Source organism: Serinus canaria, chromosome 26 (genome assembly GCF_022539315.1).
Source record: "Serinus canaria isolate serCan28SL12 chromosome 26, serCan2020, whole genome shotgun sequence".
In the NCBI taxonomy this organism is placed as follows: Eukaryota; Metazoa; Chordata; class Aves; order Passeriformes; family Fringillidae; genus Serinus; species Serinus canaria.
The window spans coordinates 538,498-566,383 of record NC_066339.1 but is presented as its reverse complement, the minus strand read 5'-3'; the positions used below and the strand labels follow the sequence as shown (position 1 = coordinate 566,383).

The 27,886-nt window shown below is 48.5% G+C and overlaps 1 protein-coding gene across 1 annotated transcript; it reads right to left on the bottom strand.

The window, feature by feature from the left end:
* On the bottom strand, positions 1 to 27,886 carry IGFN1 (immunoglobulin like and fibronectin type III domain containing 1). Its single transcript, XM_050984947.1, has 24 exons — positions 27,868 to 27,886; positions 27,269 to 27,391; positions 24,925 to 25,064; positions 24,279 to 24,378; positions 23,429 to 23,476; positions 22,837 to 22,882; positions 21,986 to 22,160; positions 21,324 to 21,437; positions 19,951 to 20,122; positions 19,067 to 19,339; positions 16,645 to 17,325; positions 13,504 to 16,572; positions 12,162 to 12,286; positions 11,605 to 11,746; positions 10,845 to 11,141; positions 9,339 to 9,638; positions 8,292 to 8,465; positions 7,788 to 7,916; positions 7,060 to 7,362; positions 5,406 to 5,494; positions 4,107 to 4,302; positions 2,630 to 2,929; positions 1,843 to 2,169; positions 1 to 1,104 (listed from the first exon to the last, which is right to left on the bottom strand). The coding sequence occupies exons 1-24, from the start codon at positions 27,884 to 27,886 to the stop codon at positions 1,091 to 1,093; spliced, it is 7,356 nt and encodes a 2,451-aa protein (XP_050840904.1). The 3' UTR covers positions 1 to 1,090.

Below are 27,886 nucleotides of genomic sequence, written 5' to 3'. Positions count from 1 at the left end.
GGGGTAGATTTCACTGAATTGTGGTTTAATTTCATTATCTACTGCTCCTACATCTGTACAACATTGTACAAAATGTAATCCCAAGAACATTCCAGCCCCACAGCCGTTTGGCTCTGCTCTTTCCTGTCACGAAGACTGTGACACCCTCCCCACAGCCAGCAGAACATTTTGCTGTCCAGGCCCAGTGATGGGAACCCCTGGCCATGGCAGGAGATCCCTGGGAGTCCCTCAGATTTCTGGTCAGACAGGAAGGATTTTTCACCTCTTTTGCTAAAGGCAAAAGCTCCCAGCAGTGCCATGACCAGGGGCACCTGGGATGCACAGGTGATTCTGGGGGTGATTCAGGACTGGCACAGCCTTTGTACAGCACAGGCTGAGGGGTTTGCGAGTTGCTTTGCTCACACACTGGTTGTAGACTGCCACTCCTTCCCACCAGTACATTTGCACTGGGAGCTTCACCTGCCCCATGCCAGGCTGGTCTGAGATTTCATCTCCTGCCCAGACAAAATGAGCAGGCAGATATCTTTTAAATTCAGGGGTTAGGGAAGATAATCTACTTAGAAGCTACTGGTAGTAGAACATATGCATATGCAAAGCTGCTGTTGCCAGATTTGGGAAACCTGCAGAGAATCACATGGAATCCAAAGTGATTGTTTTGGCTTGAAAAAGCGTATGTGAAAGGACCAGAGATCCCTGATGTCCAGATAAGTCCTTGTTGTGGGTGAGTGGTGTGACAGGATAGTCTCTCCCACTCACCTGTGTTCTTCACTGAAAGTTTCAATTTGGCCAATTATTTTTCCTCTCATCTTCTGTGTTCCTGAAGCTTCTACGCTGTGTTTTAAAGGTCTCACAGAAAGCTTGATTATTAAAAAAGAAAAACATACAGTGCTCTTAAAGCTTTTTTCCCCAATCAAAAGTATTGATTGGCAATGCAGCATCATGTTCAACATGCAATCACTGGATCTGATAAATAACACCCTCAGACTGTGAAGAACATCTGACAATAAATGCACAGCCTTCATATGGATGAGTCCTCACCAAAACCTTCCCATCCTTGGAGCCATGCAGGGATGTTCTCGGCAGGGCCACGCTACAGGGAGGAGTCTGAAAGTGAGAGTGAGAGAGAAGCAGCTCAGGGTTGTAGTGAGGAAGATCAGAAATAGTCTGATAATCGCCCTGGGAGGGGGAGCTGAAATTATTACAGGGCCTAAAAGTCGGCAAGAGGATGATAGGGGTTTAACTGACCCATTTTGCCACTCCTGTAATCCCAGCAAGATACTTTGCATTTAAAGAAAAATATTTGTCTCCAAGTAAAGGATATTTCACTGGGCACAGTCACCAACAATACTTATCCCCAAGTATATCCAAGAGTCTATCCCTAGCCAATCCCACTGCCCTTCCATACCCATGAGGATCCCATGCCTCTGACCATGTCCCTCTTTTCTCCCTTTGTGTTGGCTTTGGCCAAACATCAGCTGTTCTCTCAATGCTCCTCTCACCTGGTATATTTACCAGGGTCTTTATTCTGCAGCTCCTGCACTCGAGAAAAATCTAACCTTGATATTATCCTACCTAATAAAGATGGGATTGCTCCTTTTTAACAATTTACTCAAGCTCAGCCAAAACCTCTGGGTCATGTAGAAATCAAGTGGTCTTTCCCATCTGCCTTTTTATTTCTGGTTCTGTTTGGTACTTCTTGAGTACCATGATCAGTTGTTCAGTTAAACAGCCCAAATGTACCATTGCTTTGTCAGCAGGTGGAGCTGGCTGGGGACCATTTCTGAGGCCCTGGGCAGCAGTGACACCCCTGGATCTGCCAGGGAAGCAGCACCGCAGAGTTACCTTTGATGGTGAGGAAGGCTTTGCTGAAGACACGGCCCACTTCATTGCTAGCTTCCACCATGTACTCCCCCTCATCCTTCTTGGTGACTCCCAGCACCACCAGGGAGCACACACCGAAGTCATTGGTGCAGAAGTAGTTGGGATCTCTGGAGAGGTCTCTGCTGTCCTTGTACCATGTGATTTTTGGTGGGGGGTGGCCTCCAACAGCACAGCTCATGTGACACTCGCTGCCCGTCACCACCACGTGGCACTTCAGCGGCACCAGGAACCTCGGGGGCTGGTTCTGGTTAACTCCCCTGTATTTCTGTGCTTTCACTCGAAATTCAGCTGTGAAAAATAAAGCACCAAACACACACTCAGATACTGCTCCCAGCACTGCAGGGTTTGCAGGGGTTTGTTTGTGCAGTGTCTGGAATTCTGCAAATTACCAGAGATCCCATGCACCTATGGACTGTAACCTCTGCTGCTCCTCAGAATTACCCAACATTTAACTTCAAAGTCAGAAACTTTGGTTTCTACAATACTAAAGCCTTAGATTTTCCTGGGAATTTATTTTGGGGCAAATTGCATGTCATAATGGATAGAAATGAAGGGTCTGTCTGCACAATGCCCCTGCAGAAATGACAAACCTTCCCTGTCCAGCTAGAATTCCTCAGGGCATTTCTGCGCATTCCTGTTCTGGAATGCACAGAATATTCCCAGGAGGAGAGATCCATTTGAGGGTGGGGTGTTAGAAGCAATGGCAGAAATAAAACACAACACAGAGAAATACTTGAAAATGTTTTACCCTTTTTTTTCCAGATCCTCCAGGGCTGCACAGTCTCTGATGGTTCACTGGCTCCCAGGTCATTTTTTGCCACAACCCTGAAGTAATAATCCCTGCCTGGGACCACCCTGGTGAAGGTGAACTTGTTGTTGTAGATCAGGTCCCCCAGGACATGCCACAGGCCCTTCTGGGATTCCCGTTTCAGGACAGTGTAATACAAGTTCTTCTCCCACTGCTCAGAGGTGGAGGGCTCCCAGGTCACAGTCACCGTGTTGGGGACATTCTCCTCCAGCCGGATGGCTCCAGGGGGCTGAGGGACATCTGCCAGGGGAGGGCACACAATGTCACAGCTGTAGGGACATGGCACAGAACCCTAAAATCCTGGAGTCTGTTGCGTGTCTGGGGCTCAGTGACCATGCTGGTATCTGGAAGGGACAAAATGCCATTCCTTCTCCAGGCACACAGCTGCATTTGCTATGGACTGAGCTGCTGCTGCACCACATCTGCACTGGCTGAGAGCAGGGTGGTACAGCTGAGCTGCTTCTCCTCCTGGGGTCACAGCTGGGAGACCTGTGCTCAGTGTCCTACAGCCTGTGCTGACCTCCCTCATTCACTGTGGAAGGATAGTTTTAGTCAGTGGATTGCTCTGTCCTGCAGACAAGTGAGACCATAAAGTGCCTAGACAATCTCATAGAAAACTGTACCCTAGTTCTCCCTGTGCCTGCACAGGCAAACTGCAGCAGAGCTCACTCAGCCAAACTCAGTTTGTGGCCTACTGCCTACTCACAGTAAATCATGGAATCCCAGACTGGTTTGGGTGGGAAGGGACCTAAAAGCCTATCCAGTCCCATCTCCTGCCATAGGCAGAGATACCTTCCACTATCCTGGGTTGCTCCAAGCCCTGCCCTACCTGGCCTTGATCACTTCCAGGGATCCAGGGGCAGCCACAGCTTCTCTGGGCAACCTATACCACCCTCACAGGGAGGAGTTCCCTCCCCATATCCCATCTAACCCTGCCCTCTGGCAGTGAAAAGCCATTCCCGCTTGTCCTGTCCCTCTAGGCTCTTATCCCAAGTCCCTCTCCAGCTCCCTTTGAGGCCTTTTAGGCACTGGAAGGGGCTCTAAGGTCTCTCCAGAGCCTTCTCTTTTCCAGGTGAACACCCCCAGCTCTCCCAGCCTGGCTCCAGAGCAAAGGGGCTCCAGCCCTTTGAGCATCTTTGTGGCCTTCCCTGGAATTGCTCCAGCAGCTCAACATCCTTCTGTTGCTGGGAGCTCCAAGGGCTGGAGGCAGCTCTGCAGGTGGGGTGCCACCTAAGGGGGCAAGGGGCAGAATCCTCCCCTCCCCTGCTGCCCATGCTGGGAGATCAGCCCAGGGCATGTCCAACTCTCATCCGCCAGCAGCCGCAAGTCCTTCCTCCTCCAGGGCTGCTCTCAGTCCCTTCTCAGCCTGCACTGGCTGGGAGTTGCTGGTACATTTGCATGGATGGCAGTGAGTTACCTGTAATTTGAACCTGGAAGCTGAAGGTTTCCCTTTTGCCCAGCCCATCCCCAAGCTCCACAGTGTAGGTGCCGCTGTCCCCGAGCTCGGCTGCCCTAAGCAGCAGCTGGCTGCTTCCCTCCTCGGTGCTCACGGCAGCCCGGCCAGGAAGGGGGAGCCCGTCCTTTAACCACGTCACTACCGGCTCGGGAGATCCCTGCAAAGAACAACAACTCACAGCCACTTGCTTCACCTCCAGACTGTGTCTTGTATCTTTAGTTTCATTATCTTACCCCAAATATGCACCTCCACAGCATAGTAATGTTCAGAAATGCAGATCCACGATGGATCTGAGAGCCCTGATCTGTTCTACAGTTTCTTTACAAATTGTTTTTCCTTTTTGTCCTTTAAGGATGTAATTGCAGTAGTATTCTTTTGAACTGTGTCAAACAAGCTATGCCAGATCAAGGACAGATAAGTTCAGGAGACAGTATTTTCTGCTTTTAAAAAAAGATCTGTTGGTTTTGGAAAGAAAAAAACATGCTCTAAGTATTTATTTCCATTGTGTCATCTTTGGTCTCTTCTCCCAGAGATTAGGAGAAAGGCCAGCAAATACACATACTTCATCACCCTGCTCTGGCATCTCAGACTTCACAGGATCATGGAATTATTTATGTCCGGAAAAGACCTCCAAGAGGACTGAGTCCAACCCATGCCCCATCCCCACCTTAAAAGCACTTTTACACTTTTTACACAAAAGGTGTTCCTTGGACACCTCCAAGGATGGGGACTCCAAACCTCCCTGGGCAGCACCTTCCAAAGCCTGACCACACTTCCCATGAGGAAAAGCCTGTGTTGTTCCAAGCTCACTCCAAAGCACTGAGATTTTTCTTAGTGCCCGTCAAGTTCTCAAGTCACAGAGCTCAAGTGCTGCTGCTTGGTGAGACAAGCCCAGTGAAGGTGTTGCTGGAAATGGTGCCCCAAGGCCTTCTGAGGGAGTCACAGGGAAATCACTGATTTGGGAAGTCTGACAGAGCAGTACCAGATGATGATAACATTAATAAAGCTAGGTGGACAGCAATAAGCCTCATGTGCAGAGGTTAAGGAATGATCACAATGTCATAAAAACACCAATGCCAAGACTGACAGCTCAATTCTGGCTTGTGTTTTCCTCACCCTGAAAGTCTACACAGCACAGGCAGGCCAAATTATTTGCCCAGTGACTTGTAAACAAAATTCCATGATATAAAAACAGTGGCTCAGTTTTCCTGTCTGCTATAAAACCAGGCAGGGAATTCCTCCAAAGCCCTGAATACCCACCTCAAAGGGAATCTTCACCAGGATGGGATCCCCTGCTTTTATAACCAGGAAGCTTTTCACTGTGTCATCTATCAGGAACCTGGGAGAGACTGGAAGAGACAAAGATTACTCCCCAAAGGTGGATGTTGGTGCAGTCACTGGTGACAATTACAGTGTTCCACCCCCTGGTGCCTCTCCCAGCTGAATGAGGCTGGTGAGGGACTCACAGTGGGAAAAATCTCACTGGTTCAGTTCCAGATTGTACACTTCTCAAATTTCATTACTATTTATTTATCACCATGATAAACAAGGGAAAATTATGTCAAAATACATTCACAACAATCTCTGTATTCATGTGATGTATCAGTCACAGAGAAATGGGCTCTTTGCCACACTTTTTCCATCACAGGGATCATGTTTTGTGTTTAAATGGTGTCTGGAAAAAGGAAATTCCAATGGACACTTACAAAATATATATGCTGTACAGAGCACAAAACATCCACAGGAAAGCTGCCAGAGTTTATCTAAAATAGGTTTTTTTAGTATTTAAAATATTTTCTTTTCTTTTTTCATCAATATACTACACCTATTAGTATTTATCTAAGCATACCAAATACAGTAATGCTAAATTGTATTTAGTGTTTCCAGTGTAGAACTGAACACCTGCTTTAGATAGATTTATTTGATTTTATTTATTTTAGGGGTTTTATTGATAAATGGAGTCTCCAGGCATATGTCAAAGTAGACATTTTCACTTAGGATCCAAGTTAAGTAAGATTAACTCCTCAGAGAATTATCTCTTACATCTGTAATTCTGCAATGTTCCCAAAGAGCAGGGAAAAAACAAGAGCTGCAGATTGTAAATAAAGATGGAAAAGTGAAAATGGTGAAAACTTTCAAACTAAATGATTAAAAAGTCAAATAAAGTATCCAAAAATATAATTTAAAAATGTGATTTAAGAGAATGAAATAAAATTTTTCATTTCAGAAGACTGTCTAAAAATTGAGTGGAAACTCTGTTTTTCCCTTGGAAGAGTGAAAGCAGGGTTCTTTCTGGTAACTGCGGTGTGGCCTTGCACAGGGGTCAGGGGAAAAGTCCAAGGGGAAAATGGAGTTCTGGGAGTTGTTTTATCCAAAGGAGTCTCTAAATGAGCTAAGCCCTGTTCACCGCATATCTGATATCAGTTCATACTGAGACTGTCCTGCTGAGGTGACGAGATAACCCCGAGGTGAGCAGGAGCAGCGCTGCCCTGTGCTAGGCTGGGTCTGGGGGCAGCTGCTCCCGGTGTGCCACAGCCGGCCGCTCCTGCTCTCGGAGAGTGCCCCGTTCCGGGGAGAGAGCCCCGGGGAGAGTGCCCCGTTCCGGGGAGAGAGCCCCGGGGAGAGTGCCCCGTTCCGGGGAGAGAGCCCCGGGGAGAGTGCCCCGTTCCGGGGAGAGTGCCCCGTTCCGGGGAGGGAGCCCCGGGGAGAGCGCCCCGTTGCCGGGACAGAGCCCCGGAGAGAGTGCCCCGTTCCGGGGAGAGAGCCCCGGAGAGAGCGCCCCGTTGCCGGGACAGAGCCCCGGAGAGAGCGCCCCGTCGCCGGGATAGAGCCCCGGAGAGAGTGCTCCGTTCCGGGGAGAGAGCCCCGGGGAGAGTGCCCCGTTGCCGGGACAGAGCCCGGGCCCCTGACTCACCCAGGGCAGCAGCAGCTCCAGCGCACACCTCGAGCTCCGCGGCCTCTCCGAGGCCGCCGTGGCCGAGGGCCATGATGCGCAGGAACAGCTTCTCCCTGGCCTGCAGGCCCTGCACCCTGCACGACGTGCTCTCGGCAGGGAGGGTGAAGCACTTGGTCCAGCTGAGGCTGTTACAGGGCCTCATCTCCACCTCGTAGCCTTTCACATCATTCCCATCTTGTACTTCAGGTTTTTTCCATGTCAAGGTGACACTGGTGCTGTCACTGCTGCTCACTTTAAGGTCCTGCACTTGGCCTGGAGATTCTGGATGGAGAAATTGTATTTAAAGTATTTTTCTAAGATTTCTCTTCCCTCTTCAGTCACTGCCTGAGATTCCCCAACATTCTTGCAGTGCACTTGATTTCCACAGTGCTGTCTTGCCCCACCTCATCCCAGTTCTTCAGAGCTGGATCTGGGTACTTGCTCCTACCAGCCCTGCAGTAAATCCAAAACATTTTGTGGCCCGTCCTGAGTTTTCCTCCACACTGCACATTTCCCCACACTCGGATCTGCCAAATCTTGACTTGGACATCCTAGAGGAAATCCTTCCATTCCTTCCTCCAGCTGATTCTCAGCCATGAAACACTCCCCAATTACTGATCCTTGTCTCCACACACTTACAGAGGATTTAAGAACATGTCTTCACGAATACCGTGAAAACAGAGCACAGGGCAGGGCAGGGCACTTACTGGTGGGGTCCCGGGCAAAGGCAGGCTCTGAGGGGTCACTGGGCTGTCCAGTGCCAGCAGCATTGACAGCTGCCACACGGAACTCATACTGCACACCCTTCTTGAGGCCGGTCACCTTCAGTTTCTTGTCTGGAGAGAGGAGAGGGAGAGGAGAGGGAGAGGAGAGCTGTTCCTCATCGGGAAAGGTGACACAACAAAGCTGTGCCTTACTTCAGGCAGAATTATGGACTGAAAAACTCACAGGAGCCATAAAAGCTGTCAGTGATTCCCCTGCCATTTCCTAGCCAAGTGCATGTGATATTTTGGGATGTTTATTGTATTCATTTCAAAATCAAACAGCCCTTGAATCACAGATTCCCAGAACCATTTAGTTGGTAAAGACCTCCAAGGTTACTCATCAGCACCTTGATGTGAAAGGTGTAAGATCCTAAGCAGCTCCTAAACCCAGCTGACATTTTTGCCTTTTCAAATGCACCAGGCTGTTCCAGGAGTCAGAATACCTACCTTTGACAGGCCCATTGGTGACTGGCAGCCAGGTAACAGTGCCCTTCTTGCGTTTCTGAACAATGTATCCCATAATCTGGGAAGTGCCAGTTTTACAAGGAGATTTCCAGGATATGGTGATGGTGTCCCTGCTGGCACTGATGATCTCAGGGGGATCTGGGACACCAGGGGAACCTACAAAGAGATGAGGGCTTCATTACTAGCAGATATGTTTTTATTGCAAGATAAAATGGTGCTGTGTGTAATTTCTTCTTCCAGATTCCCCCAGGTATTCCTATGGACGTGCTTTGAAAACTTGGCTGAGACCTGAAGCTGTGGATCCTGTGGACACAAACTGGATCCAGCATGAACGCTGTTCCTGAGTTTGGATTTCACAAAATATCTGCTGTCATCAGGACTGACAATTCCTCTGCCCCTGGGGTGTGTCATTGCTACATATGAACAATCAGCATCATTCTTGCTTTCAGCAACAGGAACTGGTAACAAAATGGATTTTCTTTGCCCTCTGCTAAAGTGTTCAAGGTAGAGATTCATGGGAATGAGAATGGAGAAAGAAGATATTTGGAACTGAAAAGTACTCTCTCTAGTACTGCATTTGTGCTCATGGCAAACATGTTCTAGTATTTAAACTCCTTGAAGGACAAAACCAATATTCAGCTGTTTGGAGATTGGGGGAGTGGAGTGGTCATGCTGAGAAGGGCTGCACATATAAGTTCTTTTGCCTGTGGAGTTAAGAAAAGGCCTCACATATTCCCTTTGCAGCCACACTGAGAAAAATTTCCTTTGATCTTGATGCGTTTTGCATTTCCCCCATGAAACTTCCTTTCCAATCCAAAATGGAGCATGACCAAGGAATAATTACATCTCACTCAGCATCAGCAGAGCCTACAACAAACTGCTGCTCTTGCTGGGCAACCTCCACAGCTTTGTGTGAAGACTGAAGTTGAGATCTGTAGTAACATCCACAATGCAGTGAGTTTCCTCTGATGTCAGCTTTGATAATGAATTTCCCACTTTGAATTATGAATTATGAGAAGTTCTCCTCACCTTTACCAGCAGCTTTCACTTCCCCTGACTCCAGCGCATCGCTCACTCCCTCAGCATTCACAGCCCTCACCCTGAAGTAGTAGCTCATCTCTTCCTCCACTTTGCTCGTGGTGAAGCTGGTGCAGCTCCTGGGGGTTTCTCCCAAAGTCTCCCAGTCATTCCTGCCCACCTGCTGCCTCTCCACGAGGTACCTTTGCACTGGTTTGCCCCCATCGTCCTTTGGGGGCTTCCACTGGATCGTGATGTTGTTGGCGGAGCTTTCGACAATTTTGATGGGTCCTGCTGGAGGCTGTGGCTTGTCTGGAAAGATGAACAGAGACACAGTGGCTCCAGACCCAGCCCTGCTCCTGGGTTTGGAGCAGACACTGTCCCTTGCTCACCAGCTGGGAGACTTCCTGATGAAATGCAGGCACAGTTGTAGGATGAGAGCTGGGCATGTGCATTGCCTTTTCCAAACTTGTAGCAGTGTGATGTCATAGTTTGTCTCCGGTGTTCCTGTCTTTTCCCAGGTGTCAATCACTTCCCCCTCTCCCTGCCCTGACCCCTGCTGGGTGCTGTCTGTCAATGCCCCTGGCATTCCAGAGGGGCATCGCGTGATTGGCAGAGTTCAAAAGATGCCCTGCATCCCTGGGGGTCCATTGGCCCACCCAGATGTCCCTTGCACCTGAGACCTGCCCACCCTGTACCTGGTTGGTGGGTTCCCTGCCCCTCCCCTCCCTCTCTCCCAGGGGTTAAAAGAGCCAACAACCACGCGGTTGGGGATTCTGTTAGTAGTTGTTATGGGATTCAGAAGCCTGCCATCCGAATAAACTCTGGATCGAAACTCTGGCAGAATCCACTCCTTCCTTCACCTCGCCTTAAAGCATCTGCAAGGAGGTAAAGTGGGGCTTTTGCACGTCTGAACTTGTCTCCAGTGCCAGCTGCAGCTACCAGCCAGCCAGAGGTGTCTCTGAGGTGAAACCACGGCAGTGCCACCTTTCGGTCAAGCAGCAGAGGCTAGACAAGCCCGGACAAGCCCCATCCGGACATATATTGGAATTTATTTCAATACAAGCTTGCACTCTTCTAACTTTTGATGGAGAAGATGGAAAGCCTGGACCTTGCTCTCCCTGGTTCAATAGTTCTCATAAGCATTGCATCAGTTCAGCTTGCTAATACAGGCAAAACATCATTTCTGGTCTCCTAGAGGAGCCCAGACATTTATGGGAGGGCTGAATTGGACCTTGATATCCTATTTCAGAATTGCATGTTGGTTACAGTCACATCTCCCACAGTGTCTGAACATTCAAAATTCAGCTGCTTAGGCCATGAAAAACTAGGTTTGTTTTCCCTTGTACTAAAGGGTATGTTCAGCAATCTTTCCTTGTACCCTGATTTTGGGGCAATATACAGAGTCTTGTTCTTCTCGAAATACCCACTCACTCCAAATAAGGTTGTTGCCAGTGTCAATGGATTCCCTGCCTAAGCTTTACAGCGAAAGCCACAGTGAATGTTAAAGGATCTTACCTATCACCACGAGCTTTAGGTTGATCTCCAGGACACCACTGTCGTTCTTGAGCCTGACTTTGTAATCCCCACAGTCCCTCCTGTCGCAGCTGGAGATGGACAGTGTGGTGCAGGTGTCTGTCTTGTCCACACGGATCCTGGTGTCATCCCCCAGCTCCATCCTGTCCTTCAGCCACGCTGCCCTGATGGGCCCCCGACCCTCGAATGGGATCCGCAGCTTCACCCCCTCCCCAGCCTTGGCCACTGTGGGGACACTGGTCAAGTTCTTGAGGAGAACTTTGTCCACCTGGGGAGGATCTAAGCAGGCGATACAAGGTCATTAAAAACCACAATTCAAGGAGGCTTAGGCTCACCTTGGAGGGAAGGGATCCCCTTGTGCTGCCAGCAATGCTTAGAAGCTCACAACACTTGGATCTGAACCTTTAGTTGTACTTTGCTACAGGATAATTATCACAAAATTTTGTGGTATCACCTTGTCCTTTTACTTGAGAAAATTTCTCCTAGGCAACACACTAAACATAAGAATGAAGAGTCTGCCCATGTAAAGTGTTCTGTGCACCCCAAAAATATTGAGTTGCTGGCAGAAGGGTCCCTAGTTAAATTTGCAAATGCAAAATGAACCAACCTGTACAAAAAACATTTCCCATTTACCTGTATTCTTTATAATAAATTTATCTCAATAACCAATAACATGTCTCTGAGTAAATACATTACATTTAAAGCCCATCTGATGCTGCCTTGGTGGTTTGACTAGACTCACCTTCAACAAAAATTGAAGCTTCAGTTTTTACATCTCCACCTTCAAACCTGTATTTCCCAGCATGAATATCTTCAGCCTTGTTGATGATCAGTTTGTGCACAAGACCTTTCTTTTCAAAGACGACTCCATCCATGCTTGTTAACTACAAAGTAAAGGACAGAGACCTATCCTATTTAAAAAAAAAAGGAAAAAATGCAATCCAAACTAAAACTGGACAGACTACAATTCGAAATGCAGTTGAAAAGACTTATGAACATCATGCATATTTAATGACAATATTCTGGTATTCTGTTGCCCAGAGGAGCTGTGGCTGCCCCATCCCTGGAAGTGTCCAAGGCCAGGTTGAATGAGGCTTGGGTCTAGTGGAAGGTATCTCTGCCCAGGGCAGGGGTGGGACTGGATGATCTGTAAGGTCACTTCCAACCCAAACCACTCTGGGATTCTCGGGACCCTTCCAGGGCCCCACTCAGACTGCAGGTGACGGTCAGGGGGAAAGACACCTTGACACCAGCCTTAGGAAGTAGAGCCAGAGAGCTGAGCAAGCTCAAGGAACCCACCTTGAGGCCATCCTTAAACCAGGTTCCTGTCACGTTGTCCTTGCTGACAGTGCAGGACAGCTCAGCTGGCTCCCCCTTCAGCACTCGCACGGTCGCCAGCTGCTTGTTGAGGTAACAGCGTGGGACTGAACAGCACAAAGGAAGGGAAAGGAGCTAAGTCTGTGCTACAGAGAGACACCTAGAGCTGAAATGCATGTGCATGTGAGGTGAAAAGAGCTTTTAAAAAAAAGCATCCTCTGGTCAGGAGAGGCTTTTGTGCCACCTCGCTGTGGGCCAGCTGGGTACACTCAGTGCCTTGAGGACCATCCCAGCATCAACTATATCCCAACATGCACTCATGGGCAATGGATTCACCACAAATCACATTATGCAGCTGTGGATGTGCTAGTTTATGTCTATGCTAATCATCTTGGCTCCCTCTACAGACAGTGGAAAAAAACAAGGCTGCTCCAAGGTGTGGATATACTGCTTCATGCTCCTTTTCCTCTGCACTGACCACACGTGGGGCTGCCCAACACATCCCCCTAAACAGCCCCAGGCACACTGTTCTCCACCCTTGTATTCCTCTTTCTCTCCCCATTTTCTTCTCCATTACCATCATAATCTCCTCTCTGATATATACTCCACTCCTTCCCCTGAACCCAAATTTTGATGGTTTTACTTCCTTGTTTATATTTATGGTTTAGCAATGATAATTCCTAACTTGAGAACCATCCCAGTAGGTCAATATTCCCCTCCAATTATACACCTGAAATTTCTCATTCCTACAATTTTCACATCATCATCTTGTTGGTGGAGCCACAGGTCTTACTCATATGGCTGCAAACACATTACTCCCCTCTTACGCTATGCAACACCTTATTATTCCTGACGTTACAAGAGAAAAGATCTCTTTACATTATGTAATCCCATATAAGTAGGCACAGAATTGTTCCCAGAACTTGGAAAACACAGTTCTTTACAGTAGGTTTTTGAAAAATAAAGTGAAAGCTTCAGTTTTGAACTGGAACAGTATCAAAAAACCATGATGATATTCCTTGAAACTTTATAGGAACTGGTATGTTTGTGAACTGGTCTGTTCCATGATATGTGAAACACAATGAAGAGATGAGACCTGGTTTAGATCATTTAGACAAAGAAAATAATTTAGACCTTTAAGGCAGTTTGATCAGAGCACACTGTGTAAGATCAAACAGCCAATCAGTGTGAGAATTAGGAACAGATCATGGGACAACTAAATTTCTATGGAGTTGTGTTTATCTAAACCATAACATCCAATTTCTTTGCAGGATTAGGAATGTATCAAAATGCAAAGACCAGGAGTCACCAGTTAACCACGTACCTTTGAGATCATCCAGGACACTCCGTCTCTTTTGTGCTGTGCTTTCCGTGTTGTTCAGGGAATCATTTGTTTTAAGATCCAGGTCAGGTTCTTGGTTTCTCTGGTTTGCTGAAGGAGGTCCACCAAAAGGACCTGACATCTGGCCATAACTCAGTGGACCTTGACCAAACCCATCTGAACTACTCCCATCAACAGATCTGTCATGAGATTTACTCCCTGCCTCTCCAAAGGCAGAATTTGTATCATAAAGGGAGCCTAACTGTCTGAAATCTCTGCCCTCTCCCCTGGCTCCTCCTGGACCTAACAGGGACCCTCTGTCACCAGCTGAACTTTTGTCCCCTGGCCCTCTGACATCACTGGCAGTGCCCTTTCCAGTTTCACCTCTCAAAGATCTGCCAAGATGTGCATCCAGCCCATATTCACTTCCAGGTCCACCAGCAGCTCCCATGCCTCCTTTACCATGGACTGAATCCCATTCATTCCCTCCCAACCTCCCAACTCCACCTGCACCAGCTGTGGCTACAGCTGACCCTCTGTCCTCGCCATAGGGAGACCCTGCACCCCACAGGACAGAGCCTTCCCTGGAAAAGCCCTCTCCTCCTGCTCCACCTGCATATCCTGGAGCTCTGCTCAGTGTGGCATCCATGCCACGGCCGGATCCCATTGCTTCCTCACCTCCAAGAGGAAAATGAGCAGCTCCTGCCACAGCCCCAGCTGGGAGACCATCCTTTCCATAGGGACCCTCAACACCCCCTGCACCACCAGCACCAGAACCTGCTCTAACTGGGAGACCATCCTTCCTATAGGGACCCTCAACTCCCCCTGCACCACCAGCACCAGCACCTGCTCCAACTGGGAGACCATCCTTCCCATAGGGACCCGCAACTCCCCCTGCACCACCAGCACCAGCACCTGCTCCAACTGGGAGACCATCCTTCCCATAGGGACCCGCAACTCCCCCTGCACCACCAGCACCAGCACCTGCTCCAACTGGGAGACCATCCTTCCCATAGGGACCCCCAACTCCCCCTGCACCACCAGCACCAGCACCTGCTCCAACTGGGAGACCATCCTTCCCATAGGGACCCCCAACTCCCCCTGCACCACCAGCACCAGCACCTGCTCCAACTGGGAGACCATCTATCCCATAGGGACCCCCAACTCCCCCTGCACCACCAGCACCAGAACCTGCTCCAACTGGGAGACCATCCTTCCCATAGGGACCCCCAACTCCCCCTGCACCACCAGCACCAGCACCTGCTCCAACTGGGAGACCATCCTTCCCATAGGGACCCCCAACTCCCCCTGCACCACCAGCCCCACCAGCACCTGCTCCAGCTGGGAGACCATCCTTTCCATAGAGACTCCCAACTCCCCCTGCACCACCAGCCCCACCAGCACCTGCTCCAGCTGGGAGACCATCCTTCCCATAGCGACCCCCAACTCCCTCTGCACCACCAGCCCCACTAGCACCTGCTTCAACTGGGTGACCATCCTTTCCATAGGGGGCTCCAATTCCCCTGGCACTTGCAGAACCAGCCCCACCAACACCTGTTCCAAGTGGCCGACCATCTGGATCATAAAAAGCTTCTCCAAGTCGTCCTGCACCACCAGCATCAGCCTCAGCTGGGAGACCATCCTTCCCATAAGGAGACCCAACTCCCCCTGCACCACTAACACCAACACCTGCTCCAACTGGGAGACCATCCTTCCCATAGGGAGCTCCAGGTCCCCCTGCACCAACACCACCAAAACCAGCTCCAACTGGCAGACCATCCTTTCCATAGAGACTCCCAACTCCCCCTGCACCACCAGCCCCACCAGCACCTGCTCCAGTTGGGGGACCATCCTTCCCATAGGGAGCTCCAAATCCCCTGGCACTCGCAGAGCCAGCACCACCAACACCTGGTCCAAGTGGCTGACCATCTGGACCATACAAAGCCTCTCCTGCACCAGCTCCCCCAGCTCCAGCTGGGAGACCATCCTTTCCATATGGAGATACAAGTCCCCCTGTACCACCAGATCCACCAACACCTGCTCCAACTGGGAGACCATCCTTTCCATAGGGACCCCCAATCCCCCCTGCACCAGCACCACCAACACCTGCTCCAAGTGGCCGACCATCTGGACCATACAAAGCCTCTCCAAGTCTTCCTACACCAGCTCCACCAGGTGGGAGACCATCCTTCCCAAAGGGAGATCCAAATCCCCCTGGACCAGGACTGCCATCAGCACCAAAACCTGCTCCAAGTGGCTGACCATCATACAAAGCCTCCCCAAATCCTCCTGCACCACCAGCACCTGCTCCAGCTGGGAGACCATCCTTTCCATAGGGAACTACAAATCCCCCTGCACCAGTTACACCAACCCCACCAGCACCTGCTCCAACTGGGAGACCATCCTTCCCATAGGGAACTCCAAATACCCCTGCACCAGCACCAGCACCAACACCTGCTCCAAGTGGCCGACCATCTGGACCATACAAAGCCTCTCCTGCACCAGCTCCACCAGCTCCAGCTGGGAGACCATCCTTCCCATAGGGAGCTCCAAATCCCCCTGCACCAACACCACCAAAACCAGCCCCAGCTGGGAGACCATCCTTTCCATAGGGAGCTCCAAGTCCCCCTGCACTACCAGCCCCACCAGCACCTGCTCCAATTGGAAGACCATCTTTCCCATAGGGAGCTCCAAGTCCCCCTGCACCAACACCACCAAAACCAGCCCCAGCTGGGAGACCATCCTTTCCATAGGGAGACCCAAATGCCCCTGCACCAGCTCCACCAGCACCACCAGCACCTGTTCCCAGTGCCTGACCAACGGGACCATACAAAGCCTTCATTTCTCCTGTGGAATTGCCACCTGTACCAGGTGTAGCCCCACCTCCACCTGGAAGGCCTCCTGGCCCATACAATGAGCCAGATCTTCCTGTCTGCCCTAACTGACCACTGGCATGAGGTGTCAGGCCATCCTTGCCATAGGGAGTCCCTGTTTGTCCCTCTCTGTTTATACCTGCTCCATTCATATAATGCACAGTGGCATGCCCATCGTTGCCAAGGTGGGACCTCATTTCTCCTGCCATTCCAGCACCTGCAGCATTCCCCCCAGCTCCAGTTCCTGGACCAGTCCTGCTGAACAGATCACCCACACTGGCTCCCACTCCAGGTGAATCAGGATCAAGCTCATCTGGCACAGAACTTCCACCACCCAACCTCCCAGCACCCCCAAAACCAGCTCTGTAACTGGCATCACCTAAATTCCCATCCTTGTCATGCGGAGAGCCCAAACCTTCTCCATTATCCATGTCAATGTCAACAGCAGGCAGCAAACCTTCACCTCTGCCATCCACAGAATTCCACTCACCTCCTGCACTACCAGGACCTGCTCTGCCCGACACAGAGTCCATGCCATGGACAGCTCTTAACCCACTTCTGCCCCCTAAGCCTTTTAGTCCAAAGGTGCTGCCATCATTGGCTGCTGAGTCTCCATCTAGACCTGCTCCAGAAAACTGCCCAGACCCCATCTCTCCATTCATGTGGGTTTTACGTAGCCCTTCTTTTCCCAAAAAAATTTGGATTCCATCACCAGAATCAATGGAGTGTCCTTGGCCCCTCCCTTGACTGCTGCCTTGACCTGTTCTGTACCAGCCACTTTTCTCCCCACCAGAGGATGTGGAAAAGGAAGGACGATCTTCAGCAGCAGCAGCTTGCTCTTGGCGCCGAAGCTTCCTTGCCCTTTCATTGTCTGCCATTGTTTCTTTCAGCCACTCAGATGTCTCCCTCGCAATCTTTTCTCCTTCATCCTGTCCCCTCTTTCCTTTGGCATCTGAAGTTGCATTGTATCATGGCAGCAGATTTACAATATACAGAAAAAGAGGGGAACAAAACAACAGAAAATCAATAGGACGTGCACTACATCAACGACCAAAGAAAATGTGCTAGCACTTTTTGAGTTTCATTTTAGGACACACACACACAATACATTAATTAAATTTAAATTTAATACATTACATTTAAATAAATTTAAAATAATTTTAAATCCTGAGTTTTTCAATGCTACATTCAGACAATGAAATGTTAGTTAAAGACAATTATTTTTAGTAAAAATGCATTGTTTTTTAATGGAAACATGCTCATTATAACAAACAAACAAACCAACCAAAAATAACAGAAAAAGAAACTTCCAGCATGGCAGGTCTGATTTAGAGGGACTGAGGTTGTATGTAGGATTCATTAATTCTATCTGCCTTCACGATCCAGCTATGGAAGAGTTATAGAATATTCCATGCACAGAGGAGCCATCAGTTCCCACCCTGGAACTGGGATTTCATTTCTCTGGCGGCAGCTTGCATGTCTGGATAATGGCTGGTTTAGCCCAACCTGAGGACTAAAGCTTTCAGATCTGTGAATAGATTTGGATTAATCTGAAATTAGCTCTGAGAGCAGGTCACTCACTGCTTTGGTTTCCAGGTCAGATATAATTTATCAGAGCTCACAGCTCACTGAAATCCATGGGAAGTTTCTTTGTTTCGGAAACCTACATTGCTTTGGAGAGGCCTTTGTGAAAGAGACCCCTCCTGCTGCTGCAGGAGGATCCCAAAGGAAACCAGAGTCAAAGGGAACCAAAGGAACCACCTTTCATAAACAAACAAATATGAGCCAGGTGACTGTCAATGTGCCTGCACTGTGTTTCTATCTTCCCAGCTTCCTCTGAGCTCCTTCCAGCACGTTTAACTCTAATTGGGAATGAAAAATATTATCTATCAAGAAGAATGGCATTGATAGTGTAGAACTGAGAGTATCAAAAGCTCCCTGAGCCCTTTCCTGCTGCACTGTGATCATTGGGACAACTTCCTCCAAAACAAGTGGGGAGATAGGGAGCATTTTTCCAATAACTCATGGAGAATGTGCTACTTCATCATAGCTACTTCATAGAGCAAATAAGCCAAGAGGATTTGTCAGGACTAATTAAAAGGGGAAAAGTTGGTCTCATTTGAAGAGGAAAGAGGGTCTAACTAACCATTCATTTTTCCAAACAGGATTTAGAATCATGGAATCACAAAATAGTTTGGATGGGAAGGGACCTTAAGACTCATCTCATTCTACCCTCTGCCATGGGCAGGGTCACCTTCCACTGTCCAGGTTGCTCTAAGCCCTGTCCAGCCTGGCCTCAGACACTTCCAGGGATGGAGCAGCCACAACCTCTCGGGCAGCCTGTGCCAGGGCCTCCCCACCCTCACAGCCAAGAATTCCTTCTCAATATCCCATCTAACCCTGCTCTCTGGCAGTGGGAAGCCATTCCCCCTTGTCCTGTCCCTCCATCTCTTGTCCAAAGTCCCTCTGCAGTTCTCCTGGGATCCCCTTTAGGCCCTGGAAAGGGCTCTAAGGTCTCCTTGGACTCTCATCTTCTCCACACTGAACACCCTCAGTTTTCTCAGCCATAATTTTGGAATTAGAGGCTCAGCAATTCATTTCCCAGCAGAGCAACATCTCCCTGAGCTGTCAGGCAGTGAGAAGAATGCTTTGTGCCAACACACCATGGGAACAACCCACTGCCAACCACTCACACTCCACGAGGAGCCAGGCGCTGGAGGAGCCCTGTCCCACGTCGAGCGTATACAGGCCACTGTCCGAGGGCCCCACATTCCTGACAATCAGCTTGTGGGTCAGGCCATCAGGCGTCACAGAGATCTGGTGCTTGTCACTGGCCTGGAGGGGGTGGCTTTTGTGCAGCCACAGGGGCTGGTGGCAGGGCGTGCACAGCACGCACTGGAACTCGGCGTCCCCAGCCTCGGCACAGCGCACGTCGGAGAGCGGCTGCCGGAACCGTGCCGGGATGGCTGCAGGGGAAACAGAGAGCTATGGGAAGGAAACAGCTGCTTCTGTGCTCCAAGAAAAACTGTTACAGCTGAAGGAGGAAAGAACAGGAAGTTGTGGTGCGTCTGAGCATCAGGTTACTGAGAAAAAGGAAAAACTCAGATGTGCTTCTGTACCCAATTCTGCAGAAAAGCAGAAAAGTAGATTTTTGTCTTTATTATCTTCTGAGACATTTGTACTTCACAGCACTGATGTGTTGCCAGTCTGTAGTCATTGATATGTTCCTGCAGTACAGTACTTGGATTGAGTTTGTTGTTAGTATTCTGAGCTCACAGAAGCAAGCTGTAATGTGGGGTGGTTAAGGAGTGTGCTCTCTATCACCCACAGCCAGACTGGTACTCGAGGTTCAGCCTGCTCCCTTGGACTGCAAATGCAGCACCTAAAGCATTTAATCACCTTCCTGCTCCTTTTCACCTGGGTCAGACAACAAATCCTTAGTGGGCAGCAGAAAACCAATCCTCTGTGGTGGTCAGGAGTTACTGAGCTTTGCACTTGCTCCTAGACACAATTTTCCAGCAAAAAAATAAACTTTTGTCACAGTTGCACACCACATCCATCAAACTGAATTCCTTACCTTGAGCATCTAGTTCAGTTGAGAAGACAGGGACGTCCTCCACCCTGACCTGGTACACCCCTGCGTCCTCGGGCTGCACGTCGTTGATAGTGAAGTAATACCTCCTGCCGACCCTCCGCAGGCAGTGCTTCCTGTACTCGTCCCCTGTCCCGTACCGGAGCCGCTCGCCGTCCTGGCCAGGGGAGGGAAGGGGACGGGAGCAGTGTTCTCACAAAGGCTCAACCAGTGCCAGGCATTTTAAACACATCAGGACAGGTTGGTGCTACAATGCCCTTGTTGACATAAATGAGTAACCTCACAGTGCCCGGGGCTTTTTGCAGTACACAGGCACTGTTTGGGCAGTGAATCCTGCACAGAGCAGGGCACCAGCCTCTGAAACTCAGCAAAACAGCAGCTCTTGGCAACCCACATAAGGTTCTGAAGTTTAATTAATACACAGTTCTTGCAGCTACAAAGACAAAGCACTTTCTTTTCTAGATTTCAGCATCCTCACTGACTGGATGAGCAGGAGGGTTCACCACTTTCTGTAGCAGACTTGGATTACATTGTCCAAATTGTGGCTCATTGACTTCATGTGATATATTTGATCCAGAAGATTCATAGTTAGTCTGTCCTCCCCTTCAGGGCATTCTGATTTGCCCTGGATTAAAGCCTCTAACCACAATTTGACTAAAAATTTTCTTTCAGAAAAACACACCCAGCACTGAGCACCTGCAGATTCCATCTGTGGGACTATGGATCTAGAGGGAATTTTTTACATCTCTGAGATCTTCTTTCACAGAGGGAGTTATAGTGCAATAACACACTTGAGAAAGTGAGTAAAATTTTTATGAAACTGTAGAATTTCTGCTGCCTGAAAGACACTGTTGGGGTGATGGTCTTAAACTGAAGGAGGGTCAGGTTAGATATAAGAAAGTAGTTTTTCCCATGAGGGTGGGGAGGCCCTAGCACAGGTTGCCCAGAGAAGCTGTGGCTGCTCTATCCCTGGAAGTGTCCAAGGCCAGGTTGGACAGGGCATGGAGCAACCTGGGCTAGTGGAAGGTGACCCTGCCCATGGCAGGGATGGAAAGTTTTAAGGTCCCTTGACCTTTAAAAGGTCCCTTCCAACTCAACTGTTCTGTGAATTTCCTGAAGACACGAGGATGTCAGTAACTGACTGCATGCTCTGTACTTGGATCTACAAATCCACAGGGATGTCCACCACCAAAGGTCACCCCACACCCACACTGCTCCCTATTCAAGCAGGGATCTGCAAAAGACAGACAACCTTGAGGCATTTATTTGCTCTCAGCCACTCCTAGCAGATGAAGCCTGTTCTGTAGAACACTTGAGGGGCTGTTCTGAGCTGCTGCTGTCCAACTCATCTCCCTCACCTTGAGCAGGTAAACGTTGCTGTTGCTGTTTTTCAGCTCCATCTCCAGGCTGAATGTAGCATTTCCCTCCTTGTTGACTTTGATGTGTTCAAAGTTTTTGAGAGTGTGAATTAACTGCAAAGAAATATTGTAGAACCTAGTAAATAAAGCTGCTGTGACAAAAGTTCTTAAGCTGTTGAATTAATGTGAAATCTACTTTAAAGAGCTACTCTGACATTATGTAGTAGAAGTATCTGTAAGTCACAGTTCTGGTATAGTAAGTTGCAGTGTCTGTATGTTGCCACAGTTTCCTCCTGTGTATAAATTATTTTTAATATGTTGCCTCCTGGTCACTCCCACACTGCCCATCCAGGTCTCTACATGCCCCTGTATGTAAAGGCCAATTTTTACTCTTGGACGTACAATTTTTAATTTGGGGTCCAAATTCTTATCAGAGACAACTGAATACCCCTGTGGTCAGTATCTCCTAAAATCTGTGAACTGAGCTTCAAAAAATTCATTAGTATTTTCGCCTGCATTAGTAAAGAAGTGGAAATTCTTTAAAATATTGTCATAAGTCACTGTCATACAACAAAATTTTCATCTCCAAAGCAATTTAGGAAGATATAGCCTGTTTTCAGAAGCTGTAATTTGTTAAAAATGAGTGGTTTCAGTTTATTTACCTTGTCTTGTTCACTCTCTGTTTCCTTCCTCATCTCCTGCAGCTTCCTCAACATCCCACGGAAGTCAGCAATTCCATATTTGATACAGATTTTCTCATAATCTCTCCTATCTGCATGCAGCAGCAGCTGCCACACAGCTTCTTTGTCCAGGGGCTTTGGTTTTGGTGCTGCAGCCCTGAGAACCAGGGGGAACCATTCAGACATTTTCATGGACAACAAGATGTCCTGCTTTTCTGTCCCTAATTCTCTTCCATCTCTCTTCATCATTCTTGTAGTTCACTTGTCCCTGTAGGTGCAGGCAGGAAAGACTGGGACTCTACCAGAGCAGGTTTTCTGCATCTGTTCTACAAATTAAATGGTGCCAGGGAACAGCTTCCACTCTGCTGAATTATCACCAGAGGGTCTGGCACAGTTTGGCCTAGGCCAGGTAACCGCCTAGCACAGCTCAGGATTCTGCACAGAGATCATTATCAGCAGGCAGTCCTTAGAGCTTCCCACCCGGGAAGGGAAGGATTCTGCCCTGTGCACCTGGCAGTGCAGCTGGGCTGGCAGCCAGAGCCATCAGTGCATGAGGAGCTGTCCTTTGGACAGGAGGCTACTTGTGAGCTAAACACAGGGAAGCAGAGAAACACAGCCTCCCTTCAGAACCTCATGGTGCAGAGGAAATGCCCCTCAAAATGAGGCTGAAATCTTGTGTTTATCTCAATCTAGCTGGCAGTGCCAAGCTCTTCTGGCCTGTCTCTCCACAGGGAGTCTCACCACAACTCTGGACACAAGAAGTGTTGCCCTGAAGGTCTCTGGAGCTGTCCCCTAGCAGAAGTGGGAGCATTGCCCTCACTCAAGAGCCTTACCTCTTCCTCAGCATCTTCCTGGAGTCCAGGAGTGTCTTCTTGAGCTCTGTTACAAGAGTGGGGGAAGCAACTAACAGTCACATACCCAGCACTGTGAAATACATCTCCCCAAAGAAGATAATGCAAAATAGCCACTGGCAACAGGTCTTTCTGCTGAGATCTCTTTCTCTGGTGTTTTTTTCACATTTTGCCAAAAAACTGTCATGAATCTTAGTCAGTTCTCACTGCCATGCTCATCCTTTGAGTGACAGTGAAGTTCATCTCTCCCTAAAGGGCTTCCCTCTAGAGACCCACTATTTTCAGCCACATTAACAAGTTTGATCCAGATGTGTTTAACATCCCCAAATCCCTTTTTCCTTTCCTAATGATTCCACAATCACTAATTAGAACAGCCCAAAACTATGTCTAAAATCATCACTTTAGCAAAAGGTAAAGAGCAAGCAGACAGAGATGACAGAACATTAGAGGCTCATTAATCCTTCTCTTACTCAAGTCTTTACAAGTTTGGGGTAGCAATAATGTGGTAGAGTATTTTTCTCTTTGCAACCCCCCCCCCCCCCGAATATAATACACATATAGATCTTTAACTTACCATCAGCAGCATGAACAGGAACATATTTTGCCTTCCTCTTAAAGCCAACTGATCATTTATGAGAGAAAACAGAAGGAAAACAAGCCATAGGATGAACAAGGTTAAATTAACAGCAGAACCAATGAGCCATGAAACCACTGTATCAGTTACCAGGTGCAAGAGGGAATTTGGATTTCTTTGTCAATCTGGCATTTGCTCCCAGTACGCTCCATCTATAAAGGTGATATTTATATTGCCATTGACTCTGTGCTTGCTGGAGACTCCACACAGAGGTGGAAAGTATTTTTGCCTTACCAATTTTATGGTCTAAGCAATGGGAGGAAATCTCAACATCTTGATGGGAAGCCAAGGTGGAAATGGCAACTGTAGATAGGTGCCTTCAAAACTTAGTCGAAAAGCACATAATTGACATGGACACTTCAGATATAATCCATCTTCTGCTCAAGTGTATTCCAAGAAGATCAATTATATCTGACCCACCAAGTACCCATTTCTCTGCACTGACTGAGACAGAAGTAGGGATGAGGTGCAGAGACTGCTGCAGAGGCATGGATCCGTCCCACAGGGCTGATTCATTCAACACCATAAAGAAAGGATTAGGGCAGTTCAGCAGTAAATCCAGGATGTCTGATTATAGACCAGTGCAGTGAGCACAATTCCACTTTCTTCCCCCTTGCCTTAAAGCTCACAGTGCTAGGGAGCCACCAAAAGATCTCCAGTCTTCAATAAGGGGAATACCAAACTTTGACACCAAGAATACCCAGACAAAGTCCTGGACACAAGCCCAGGGTTCAGCATAGCCACTGCCTGGGACCACAGGGGCTGTGGAGCCCAGAGCTACCAGTCCTACCTTGGAGGATCCTGAGGCCGGCAGAGCACGAGGCTTCTCCGTAGGCATTGACAGCACAGCAGCGATACAAATCACTGTCATCCAGAGCCAGGCTCTTGATCTTCAAAGGGAGAGCACAGAAACTGCTCACAGAAAGGGCTGGGGTTCAGTTCACCTTCAGCTTCCCATAAAGCAGCTACTCAATGGCACCTCAGAGGCTTCTTTTGTTCCCAGAAGGGATCTAAAAAGCTTTGCTTATCTTTGTGTTATCTCAGAGCTGGGGATGTGTAGAATCATGGAATATCCTGAGTTTGAAGGGACCGACAGGATCATCCACTCCAGCTCCTGGATAGGACACTCCCAACAATCCCACCCTGTGCATCCCTGAGAGCATTGTCCAGACACTCCTGGAACTCTGGCAGCCTTGAGGCTGTGCCCATTCCCTGGGGAGCCTGGACAGTGCCCAGCACCCTGTGGGGGAAGAACCTTTCCTGAGATCCAGCCTAAGCCTGCCCTGACATAGCCCCAGCCCTTCCCTAGGGTCCTGTCACTGCTCACAGGGAGCAGAGATTTGAGCTACCCCTCTGCTTCCCCTCATCCCACTGCAGGTTTTTCTTGTCCATTTCTCTCAGTTCCACAAGTCCTTTCTGAAATATTTGATCCTTACCTGCAGAATGAATTCATTTGTAGCACTATTGAAGAACATTTCATATTTGGCAGGATCATCCATTCCTTTTCGTGTACGTGACCATTTCACCTCAGGAGCTGGAACACCTTTGACCACAGCTCTGAAAATGGCATCTTTACCTTTGAAAAGAGACAAGGATTTAGTTATTAAAGACAGTCTTTTACATGAGGACTCTCAGGCCTGGCCCCTTTTATTATCAAGAGTGATCCCCAGAGTGAGTAATTTCTGTTATTTTATGCAGAAACATTCTTCAAAAATAACATCATCTTTTGCACATCAGTAATTCAGGTTTTGTGTGTATTCAATCATAAAAGGCCTTTAAAACGTGGCATTACCCTGCCAGACGTGGCTGCTGACATCTCTGACTATCACTGAAATCAGAAACCTGACAGCAACTTCAACCCAGACTTGCTTTTTACCCATGAAATGTCCAAATCCCTTCTCATCACACATATTCTCTATCAAATCCCACCATTTCTCCAATCTTTAACTGGCACCACCTTGCACTCCAAACCCACCAGGCACTGCTGTTTGAAGAGACAAGAAAGGGAGAAGAGAAGGGGGTTCCTTTCCTTCATCCCTTCTCCCCAGGAGTCTGAGTACCCAGCAGCCCCCCACAGAAATCTCCAACATCTTTCTCACAGCCCAGTACAAAACTTTTCTCCAACAGGCTCCAAAACCACAGGGAACACTGGGAAACAAGTCAGAAAAGTGAGTTGTGGGGGTGAGTGGTAATAGAAATGGAGGTGAGTTATCCATGAAAACACCTCAAAGTGGAAATGACCACTGTCTCTTATTTTTTAATACTCTTGGTCTTCAGGTGACCAACACTGTTAAAGATTCTCACTGGAAAGTCTGTCAATATTTCTCACACCTTTCTGCAGTCACCACCACCAAACTTATTTGATGGAACAAGTTCCTGCCAACAGATCCTTCTTAAAAGACCTTTTCCAGCCTTTGAGATTGCAGTATTATCTCTTATTGAAGTCTGATTGCAGTTTGTTATCTCTGTATTACATTTTAGCCACTTTGGCTTCACTTTCCCAGGCTTGCCATCTGTCGTAGACCACCCAGCCAGAAGAATCAGCTCAGCCATGCACTGAACACAGTGGGTTTATGATGACAGAATTAAAGGCCCTTGTGGTGCCTCTACACAGACACAGAATTACAGTGACCAACCTGAATGTACAAAGAAACTGCTGAAAATGAAGTAACTTGGAAAATTTACACAGGTATAGACTGATGAAAACAGCCAGGAGCCTTGGGTAGTGCCTGAAACGTGCAGGTGGAGGAGGAGGAAGAGGGACAGGTTCCACTAGAGGCCACTGTGCTCCTTCATAAAAACTCAGTGGCTTCTGGAAATCCACAGGTGAGCGTGGAACACCAAAATCCAAGCTGCTGGTTCAGTCCTGGCAGGGTAGAGGACCTACACGATGTTCTCAGGCCACTCCACACCAACAAAAAAGAAAAAAACAAAAGGAGTCTCTGCAGGTGCAGAGAGACCTTTGGGAGGCTCTTCATTGATTCCAGTTCTTGCTTCATCAGCTGCCTGCTCTGTGCTCTGCTCAAGATCCTTATGTTCCTTACAGAATCATCACAGAATCATGGAATGGCCTGGGTAGGAGGGACCTCAAAGCCCATCTCACTCCACCCTCTGCCATGGGCAGGGACACCTTCCACTATCCCAGGGTGCTTCAAGTGTCCAGCCTGGCCTTGGACACTTCCAGGGATCCAGAGGCAGCCACAGCTGCTCTGGGCACCCTGTGCCAGGACTTCCCCACCCTCATAATCAATGTCCCACCTAACCCTGCCCTCTTGCAGTGGGAAGCCATTCCCCTTGTCCTGTCCCTCCAGGCCCTTGTCCATCTCTCCTGGAGCCCTTTTAGGCATTGGAAGACTGCTGTAGCCTAAACAGCACCTCCGGTCAGCATATCCTACTTTAAAAGCAGCTGATTTTAGTGCTGAGCACAAGTTCATTCAACAGGAAAACAAAAAAACCAACAGCTTTTTCAATGTGCTGAATCTTCTACTGCAAAATCCTTACTGTGAGAGCTTCCTGCAGAATTCACTTGACTTGCTATACACATAAGAGCCAGATGTTGGTTTTGCATACACATAGTGACAGCTCAGGAGACCTTTGTGAGTACTGATGGAATTGTCCTCAGTGTAACAAAGACTTTGGCTACACAACACTTTTTTTTTTGTGGTCATGTCAAATCACTTTAGAAACTCACTTGATTTAATCATGATAATTTTTTTCATGTGGGTGGGACATGGAGTCAAACCTCGAGATCTGTGACTCTGCCTGTTTATCAAGTCTCACCTTCCTGCAGTGTCAGAGTGAGTGGTTTCTTCTCAAAATCAGGTGTACTGCATCCTTGTGGAACATCATTCACAAGCTGAGTGACAACAACTCCTGGGATAGAAGATTTCTTGAAGATTTTTACTAGAAAATCAAGAAAAAATACATTCAATTTACATGTCTGTCTTTCAGAAATAATCTCTCAGTCTGCATTGCCTCCTGCAGAGCAATAACTGCTCCTGCTCAGCTCCTCTTGGACCACAAAGATCCCACCCATTCCAGTGCCACAGGCTGTAAATGTGTCCCAAGGCTTGGGGATTAAGGTCTGGGTGGCTTTGGTAAAGCCACCTTCTGGTTGTGGTGGCTTTGGCAAAGTTGTGTCCACGTAGGAAATTCTGCAATCACTCCTAATCTGGGACCACCTCGGCTCACAGCTCCAGCCACGGTTTGGACAGGGAGAGCTTTGCATCAGTTCTTGTCCCAAATACAAAATCTGCCATGAGAAAAGCCTCACTGCCAAGTCAGAGCCTGGTGGGTCAGTCCCTGCCATCTCCAAGCTAGAGAAGCCAGCTGGGGTTGTTCCCAGGGAATATTCCCCAGAGCTGTGTCTGTTCTCTCACCTGTCTGATGGCTGCTCAT